The following is an 8,686-nucleotide window of genomic DNA, read 5'->3' as shown; positions in this document are numbered from 1 at the left end:
TCCAGCAGTAGAATCTGCCTGCTGAATTTCTTCCTATGGCCCCCTCTCTGTCCACTCCTGCTCTGCCCATGTTCCTATCTTCTTTGCTCCTTCTCCTGTGTCCAAAAAGCCCAGCATCCCTATGCCCAGTAGGCTGAAGAAGAAGGTATCAGTGGCTGGGTCATGTCTAAAGGGAATTGTGTACACTCAGATGCTTATGTAGAGACAATGTGGTATCATCAAAAGGTCCTGGGCCCTTTTAACCACCACATATTCTCACTCCAGCTTTGCCATCCATAAAGCTGTGTGACCTCACCTATGATGCTTAACCTCTCTGAGACTCATTTTCCTCATCAGTAAAATGAGCACAATATACTACCCACAGCTAGGGGAATAAAAAATACATGAAAGTGCTCTGAAAGCTTTAAAAGCCCTCATAGTTGTGAGTCAAGCTGAACTGGAGAGAGAACGAATGAGTCACAGACCCAGTGAGGGAAGGGATAATGATAAAACAGATCTAGAAGCAGAGCCTGGTTTAGAACCCAGGGCTATGACTCCCCTCCCTGTTCCTGCAAGAATGGAACTTTGGATAATGGCAGGTCCATGCCAGGTTAGTGCACTAAGGAGAATCCCATGGGGGGAGGGAGGGAGGAACCATGGGAGGGCCTGGCTGCCAAGCTGGCTGAGATCTTGGGAGTCTCTAGGGCAGCACTGAGGCCACCTGGAGTTCCCTTTGTGCCTCCATGTAGGCCTCAGGGGACACCTGTCTTGACTGCCCCCCTTCTCTCGTGGCACTGTCCACTTTTCTCCCAGAGGGGCAATCTGGGAGTTAGGGAGTTAGCTGCCCCATGGGTGTGGGGGGTGCTTTTGCAGCACATGGGCTGAAGAATGGGAAAATTCTTTCATGAAAATTCTTCATGGTGGATGGGAAACTGACAGCTCCTTCCCCCACCCCATGACTAGGGTGCTGCCGGGGAGGGCATACCCAGCTCCCCAAAACCAGACCATCCCTGTGCCCGTTAGGTTCTGCATCATTGGCAGGATGCTGGAAACACAGGGTGTGAGTACAAAGAGGTCTTATTACTGTCATTATTATGTATCATTATTCCCATAATAATCTATTATTAACATGTTGATGAATAGGTCCTTAAGAAACTGTGGGCCTGGAGATACCGACCAAGATGGGGCTGGATTAGGATTTAGGAGAATCATCCCCATAGTCTTTGGCCTACTCTCGGGGTGAGGAGGAATAGCATTTATTGAGTCTCTGAGATTGCCAGGCCCTGTCCTGAGTGCATTCACAAATGTTATCTACCTTATTTGTTGAAAAGCTCCATAAGATAAGAATATTTAATTGTCCCATTTGACATATGAAGAAATTAAGGGAGGTTAATTAAGTTGCTCACGGTAGCATGGCAATCAAAGGGGAAGAGTTGAGGTTTGAACCCAAGTCTGCAAAGCTCCAAGTTTTTATAAACGACTCTTTACGGAGAAGAGGGAGGGAAGCTTTCCCTCTTCATGTCCCCCTTCAGCTTTTTCAGGGAAAAGCCCATCCCTTCCCCACAGAGAAAGCTGGTGGAACAGGTGGAGGGGGAGGGTAGAATCTGCCCTGGGGAAGCAACAAAGTTGATGCAGTGCTGAGGACGGGGGCTGGATGTGCCAGCCACCCAGGAGGAGCCATGTGGACCCCTCCAGGTGTGTGCAGTAAGAACGGCAGTGGTGACATCCCATGTCTTGATGGGGGCTCCCTCCTCTCCCAGAAGAGGAGAACCTGAGTGACCTCTGTGCTCATTTCTTCCCAGCTCTGACGGGTAGTGTCTACATGTCTCCCCAGGCAGGGCATAGGAGTGGAGTGGGAGTTGGAGAGGGGAGGAGGAGTAGAGGCAGGAGAGCTCCAAACAGAGACTGTGTGGGCAGCCTTGCTTGGGCCCTGCACAGAGAAATTTGCTCATGGGGGAAGCACTCAACATAGGTTTGATGCGCTCCCCCCACCCCATCCCATCCCCACCCCCAAGATTTTTTTTTCTTTCATTTTCTGATTGTATAAGGACAAGGGGGAGCTGGCCAAGTTCGGGGGGGCGGGGGGGGGGAAGGCAGAGGCTGGGAGCCAGGACTCCCGTGGCCTGGAAAGGCTCCAACAGCTGTCTGACACCCACCATGCAAGCCCCAACCGGTGCCACTGCGCCCGCTGAGCAAGCCCACCCTCCTCGCAAGGAGCGAGCCTTCTCATCCAGGAGACGCTCCCTCTCCCTCTCCCTGCCCAACTCGCACCCTCCGCTTCTACCAAGGCCTGGGGGGAGCTGTGATTCCTAGAAACGGTGGACGGGAGGCCAGGAGGCTGGGGCTGTTGGGTAAGTAGGCGCCCTCCCCCTCGCTCCGATCCACCTCTCCCCGCCCGGCGCCCAGCGCCTCCAGTATGCGATGGAGCCCCTGCTGCGGCCCCGCCCCCGGGGGGCCCTGCCCGGGCGGGTGCGCGGCGCAGAGGGGAGGGCCGGCCGGGGCAGGAATGCGCAGCGGGCAGGCGACGCAGGAGGCGAGCGGCGGGACATGTGAGGGCACATCCCGCGAGCTACCGCCCGGCGCGCAAGCAGGGCCCAAGGGAGCGAGCGAGTGCGGCGCAAGCGGACGGCCGGGCCCGGGGTCGGGGGTGTCGCGGGAGCAGCGGACAGCGGCGAGGCCGGGCGGCCCGAGCGGCGAGCCGCGTGGAGGCGCTGGGGTGGGCTGAAGCGGGGCGGGGGGCAGCAGCCGGCACCGCCGAGGGTCCCGGAGGGCCGAGGCGCCGAGGCACGGGGCAGTCGGCGCGCAGGTGGGCCGGGCGCACAGCCAGCCACCCCCGGCGCCAGAAGCCGGCGCTGCCGAGCCCACCGCACCCTACAGCTTTTCCCGGGACCGCAGGGCGCCCATGACGGCGGCGGCGGCGGCCACGGTGCTCAAGGAGGGCGTGCTGGAGAAGCGCAGCGGCGGGCTGCTGCAACTGTGGAAGCGCAAGCGCTGTGTGCTCACCGAGCGCGGGCTGCAGCTCTTCGAGGCCAGGGGCACGGGCGGCCGGCCCAAAGAGCTCAGCTTCGCGCGCATCAAGGCCGTGGAGTGCGTGGAGAGCACCGGGCGCCACATCTACTTCACACTGGTGACCGAGGGCGGCGGCGAGATCGACTTCCGCTGCCCCCTCGAGGACCCCGGCTGGAACGCCCAGATCACGCTGGGCCTGGTCAAGTTCAAGAACCAGCAGGCCATCCAGACCGTGCGCGCCCGGCAGAGCCTGGGGACTGGGACCCTCGTGTCCTAAATCACCAGGTGTGCCATCTTGTCGTTTCCCTCATCACCACAGTGCCCAGAGCTCAGGCCAGGTAAGCCCCCAGGTCCTCTCCTTCCCTCACTTCTCTTTCCCCTAGGAGAAAATCAGGACTTCCCTCCTTCCATCTCCCAGCCCCACCATCTAGGGAAAATTGGAGCAGAAAGCAAAAGCTTCCCAGGTTGGGAAGCTGTGGTGAGCCTGGGAGACCTGAGATGCTTGGCCTGGGTGTGGGGCCAAGTGTCCAGAGCAACTTTCCTCCTGCTAGGCAGAAGGGGCATGAATGTGACTCAGGGGACTGAGAGGAAGATGGGAGCCCTGCAGGAGAGGGAGGGAGGCTGGCCTGAACACTTGCTCAGGCAGTGGGACCTCTCCTCCCTTCTGGGACTCTGCTTCCTGTCTGAAAGCTGGGGAGAACAAAAGGTGGGGATAAACTAATGAAGCCCAAGTTTGCCCACTCCCTTTGCTAGGATGAATGCTCATCATAGGAGAGTTGGAATGTGGAACTGAGGCAGACAGTATCTCTCAGTTACGGAAGGAGTCACCAGGGGTTGGGACTAAAACCCAGGAGTCCCAGCTGCCAAGGTGGGGCCTCCGTGCGAGGGCTAGGGTGGTTTGGGCCTAGGGGCCCTAGTTACCTTTTTTTTTTTTTAACAATTAATTCATTTTAAAATTTCCCCAATTTACAAACATTCAGTGTAGCAACTTACTCCCCCATTCTCAACAGGGATTTGAGGCCCAGCAGGACTGAGCTGCTGGGAGACCAAGAGAGCTGGAGGGTGGGCGGTGGGCCTGTCTGCCTGCCCCTGAGTGCCAGCCAAGACCCGGCTGGGACACAGGAAGAGAGGCCGGAAGGGGGACGGGGTGCCAGGGCAGTGGGGGGAGTGGGTGCAGGATGGGGTCATGAGTTACTGTTGTGATGTGTTTCTCCTCCTTGAGTAGCAGGGCAGGGGTGGGGGTGGGGTGGCTTTGTGGTCAACAAGGTCCTGGGGAGGGACCAGGAATAGAACCTAGAAACCTGGCTCCCAGCCCTGTGCCCTCTTCCCTAGTTGCCACTCCTTCCCCGTGGGAACTGGGTGGCCCAGCACTAGGTAAAGAGTTCTACCACTCTAGTCTTAATCTGTCCAGTGGGAACCTATATTCCTCCACCCCCTCTGCCACCTTCTACGCTGTTTCACCCTCCTTGCCCTGCATCTTTAACGATGAGCCTGGGGTCCTATCTGGTGGCGCACAGCCCTCTGGCCCTCCGGTTAACTCCCTTCCAGGGTGTAATGAGGGTTAGTGAGAGATGGGGTGTAAGACAGACCCTGCTGAGAATTGGTGCATGTTGATCTCTCAGCCCTCAGAAGGCTGGAGAGAAGCAGATTCCTACATTGACCGTGGTGTTGCGCAAATAGTATTTCCATGTTTGCTCCTCTGTGTGAAAGGTTGGGAAGCTCTGGTGTAGAACACCCAGTGTGTAGCTGATACTGCTTTCCCCGGCATCTGCCTCTGCCCTAATGGCTGTTTTCTCTCACCAGCTTCCCTGCTCCTTTGACTCTTATCCATTTGGCGAGGCAGAAGCCATGGGCATGTGGAGGAGGCGTCGCAGCTGAAGGAATGGACAGGGCCCGGGGAGGAGGACAGACGGCCACGCGGGGCTGAAGATGAAGACTCAGTGCTTGGACAGTCAGCCTCTCAGGACATCCCCAGCTCAGGGCCTTTTAGCCACTGGCCTGGCCTCGCATATCACGATGGAGAGCTGGTTTCCAAGCCCCTGCTCGCAGGAGCTCTGCCATCTGTTCTGCAGAATGCTTTTAACCCCCCAGGAGTATGTGTCAGTTCCCCATGGGGTGCTCAGCCAGCGCCTCAGGACTCAGGAGGCCAGCCCTGCATGGGGGGAGGACCCGCCTAGAGGCCCACACCTGGGGGTCTTTTGCTGCTTAGGTCCTTTTTGGACCTCTACCCATCCAGGCCCTCTCTTTGCACACTTCTTCCCCCACCTCCTGCCCGTCCTCCCCCGACAGTGGTGCCAGGCCTAGAGGGGGTGGGGCTGGGGAGGGGTTTGGCCATCACCATTTCATGCCTATGTCGTAATGAAGATGCCCGCAAAGGGCAGTGACCGCACTGTGTGCCGAGTGAAGTTCTTTGTCCACAAAGACCCAGGACTTGGAGCATCTTCTCTCCCCACCTGCATCCCCACTATTTCTCAATCCACAGCCCACCCTCCTCCATAGTCTCAGCCAGGTTAGGGGGAGATACCCAGTCGGCGGAGCCCCAGTGGCTCTAGGAAGAGGGGCCATCGATCCTGGGCTGAGAGACGCCACACTGGCCAACTCAGCCCCTATGGGTGCCTCCCCCACAGAAGGATTCCCTGCCCCTGCTATCCCAAGAAGTAGTTCACTTTTCTGAACAGCGCTCATCTCCCTGCATTTATGTACTTAGACATTTTACATTTGTATAGTAAGATTTCCTTATTGGATAGTGTAAAAGGAATAATAATTTCTGCATGTTGGATACAGTGATTCAGAGAAAGTTTCCCTGAGTAATATAGGAACCTCTCATCGGTTATCCTCTGAGACCTTTCTGCATTGTGTTCAGCAGTTTATTTTGCTTTATATTCCTTCATGGTCCATACACACCTGACCTTCCCTGTTGAAAAGGAGTGGTGGACTTCAGAGTCTTCTAGAAGGAGCTAGGAGGCTGAGGGGCTCTCTTCAAAAATGGTTAGTCTCATTAATAATATCGTGGTACTTCCAACCTGTTTTGTTGTTATCCTGCCTTCTCATCAATCATCTTGTTCATCTTCTACTTGAACTATATCTCACAAGTGAATAAGTATTTATACTTTACAAAGAGATTTTTTGCAAATATTATCTCAGTAGGCTGTGCAGCAGTCCCACGGGTAGCTGAATTCTAGCATGGCAAATAGGCACCACCTTCCATGCCAACTCAGATCAGTTCTGAGAAAGATCTGGGGTCAACCAGAGTGCTGTGATAAGTTGGTGATGTCCTCCATGGGCTTTGGGAGAAAAGTGGGGAGAATTAAATCACTTACCTGGGGGTGGAGAGAAAATGGTATTTGCCCTTAATTAAAGCTGATATTAAGGGAGAGGATTAGCTTCTCCATACCTCCTATAAAACAGCAGCCTCTAAAATAAAATTCTTGCTCTTCTAATCAAACCCAAAAGTGACTGATGGTGGGGAATCAGGCATCAAGAAAGAAAAGCGGTATCTGGGAACCCAGAAATGGAGAGCATATGTGAGCACATGGGGTCTCAGTGCAGGGCTGTCTCATTCAACAATCGTACACTAAAGGCCTCTTATGGACCAGGCACTGAGCTCTACATTGAGGATCTGGGGATAAAAAAAGACACAATTCTATCCCATCCTCAAGGGACCCAGATCCTAGAGGGAGATAAACCAGTGCCAACTGGCACTAATAGAGCTGGGCCCTGAGGCACCGAGGGCACTGAGCACTCCCTCGTCTGCCCAGCACCATGCTGTCCTCGGGACTCAGGAAGCTCATTCTGGGGGGTTGGCAGAAGGGCCATAGGCAGCACAGGGAGTGTCGAGAGCAGTGAGCGCTGCACGGAGGAGGAGGCCGGCTCTGGTTTCTGATGTTGCCTGCTCTTTCTGACCACTCAGTCCTCCTGCTCCCAAGTTGGCTTTGGTTCTTGCCTAACCTCCGAATTCAGTTTCTCCCTTTGCTAGGAGAGTTGCTGCACACAGTAGGTCCTCAACATTGGTGATGGTGTTTATAATGGGGATGATTATTTACTGCCACTTGTAAGAGTCCCCTGGCTTCCTGAATGCTCTAAGAGCACAGAAGTATGGGGCTCACAGACCAGGGAGCTTTAAGATATTGACCTCTTTGGGTAGTCTGTTTCTGAACTGCGGAAGGGGGACCCTACCTCCTGGGTCCAGAGCTGTCCTCACTGCTCTGCTGACTCCAAATTCTAAAGATGGAGCACAGGCCTTTAACTTAGGAAGGCTCTGCTGCCCCAGAGTGTGGTCAAGGTCCCTTCGGGAGCACAAACAGACCCTGGCAGTGCCAGCAGACATGCATGGGGTGGAAAAACTTTGCTCAGTTGGCCCTGAGCACTCTGTGAGGCCAGGGAGGGGCTGTTGCCTCCATCTCTCCTCTTGCCCTGGCAGCCCTGGCCTCATCCCCGCCCGACACATGAGTCATTGATGGGAAAATGAGCCGGGGCAAGTTCCAGCCCAGCAATTGGGAGTCCGCCGAGGCTAGAGATGGGGAGGGCCCAAGAGAAGAAGGGATGGGCTCGTTCTGGTCAGGGTGAGCTGGGGTTGGGAACTGAGCCTTTGGCAAGAGTGGGCCTGTTTCAAGGGTGAGAGCAGAGATGGGTACGATGAGCCAGAAGTAAAATCCCTGAGCTGGAATGGCAGCAGAAAGCAGTGAGGTGGCTCTACAAGACATTATGGTGTGTGATAGTGGAATATGACCTTTCCCAGAATTTGAGGATACAGAGGCACCACCACAAACAGCTGTCCCAACAGGGCCAGGGCCCAAGGACCCTGGGTAGGCCATGTGACTGTGCCAGGCTGCCAAGAGGTGGCCCAGGGAACTCTGGTTTGCCTCCTCCAGTCCCCCTGCTCCAGTCTGTCTACCAGGTCCGCCAGCGTGGTCCGTCCAGAACACAATTCATTCTCCGGCTTAAACCACCAGAGGCTTCCCCACTGCAATGGGAGCATGTCCGAACCCCTTACAAGTGTTCACTCTCCATGGTCTTGGCTCTCTCTAGTGTCTATCTCCACGCCCCCCACAACTGCAAACTGCCGCCGCTCCAGCACTGGTGAAGGCAGCCTCATGCTTCCAGACCTTTGTGCCCCTACCACTTCATCCGCCTGGCAAACCCCTACACGTCTTGAATCACTGGTTTGGCTCTTGTGTCGCCGCCTCTGAGAAGCACCCCCTGACTGCTCTGCCTGTCGTTCAGGCTGTTACTGTTCTCTTCTCTGTGTGGCCACAGCTCCTCCATTAGTTACGCTATACTGCAGTTGCTGATTTACTTGTCTGCTTGCCCCGTGGACGGTCAGCTCCTGAACTTGCCATCTGTGTATTCCTGGTGTCTCAGCATATCTGGCACATACTAGTTTCTTAATAATAAAGGTAAATAACATTTGGTGCTTTCATTTGCCTGCGATTGAGCAAAACACTGTATAATTGTTAAATCCTGTAATGCTCCAACAACTCTATGATGTAGGTGCTATCAATGTGACATCTATGTCTTAAATTAAGAGACAGGCCCAGAGAGCCTACATGACTTGTTCAGAGTCACACAGCAGCTAAGCGGTGGAGCCAGGGTCCCATCTAGTCAGTGAGACTCTGGTGGGTGCTCTTGACCCAACACCAAATGTCAATTCTTACTGAATGCATGAATGCATGAGTGAACCCCCATTTTAGCTTGAGAG

General features: G+C 55.0%; 1 protein-coding gene across 3 annotated transcripts; it reads left to right on the top strand.

The window, feature by feature from the left end:
• Positions 1 to 522: 522 nt before the first annotated feature.
• Positions 523 to 8,397, top strand: PHLDA3 (pleckstrin homology like domain family A member 3). 3 transcript variants are annotated; one of them, XM_077157380.1, is made up of 4 exons: positions 523 to 589; positions 2,268 to 2,330; positions 2,875 to 3,326; positions 4,792 to 8,397. In XM_077157380.1, exon 3 carries the CDS (start codon positions 2,882 to 2,884, stop codon positions 3,263 to 3,265), a length of 384 nt encoding a protein of 127 aa, XP_077013495.1. In that variant the 5' UTR covers positions 523 to 589; positions 2,268 to 2,330; positions 2,875 to 2,881; the 3' UTR covers positions 3,266 to 3,326; positions 4,792 to 8,397. The 3 variants fall into 3 exon arrangements, with proteins under 3 accessions (XP_077013495.1, XP_077013494.1, XP_077013493.1); XM_077157379.1 differs by lacking the exon at positions 523 to 589 and having other exon boundaries at positions 2,095 to 2,330; XM_077157378.1 differs by lacking the exons at positions 523 to 589; positions 2,268 to 2,330 and having other exon boundaries at positions 2,487 to 3,326.
• Positions 8,398 to 8,686: the final 289 nt, after the last annotated feature.

This window comes from Tamandua tetradactyla, chromosome 4 (genome assembly GCF_023851605.1).
Source record: "Tamandua tetradactyla isolate mTamTet1 chromosome 4, mTamTet1.pri, whole genome shotgun sequence".
Classification (NCBI taxonomy): domain Eukaryota; kingdom Metazoa; phylum Chordata; class Mammalia; order Pilosa; family Myrmecophagidae; genus Tamandua; species Tamandua tetradactyla.
This window is presented reverse-complemented; position numbering and strand designations above follow the sequence as displayed.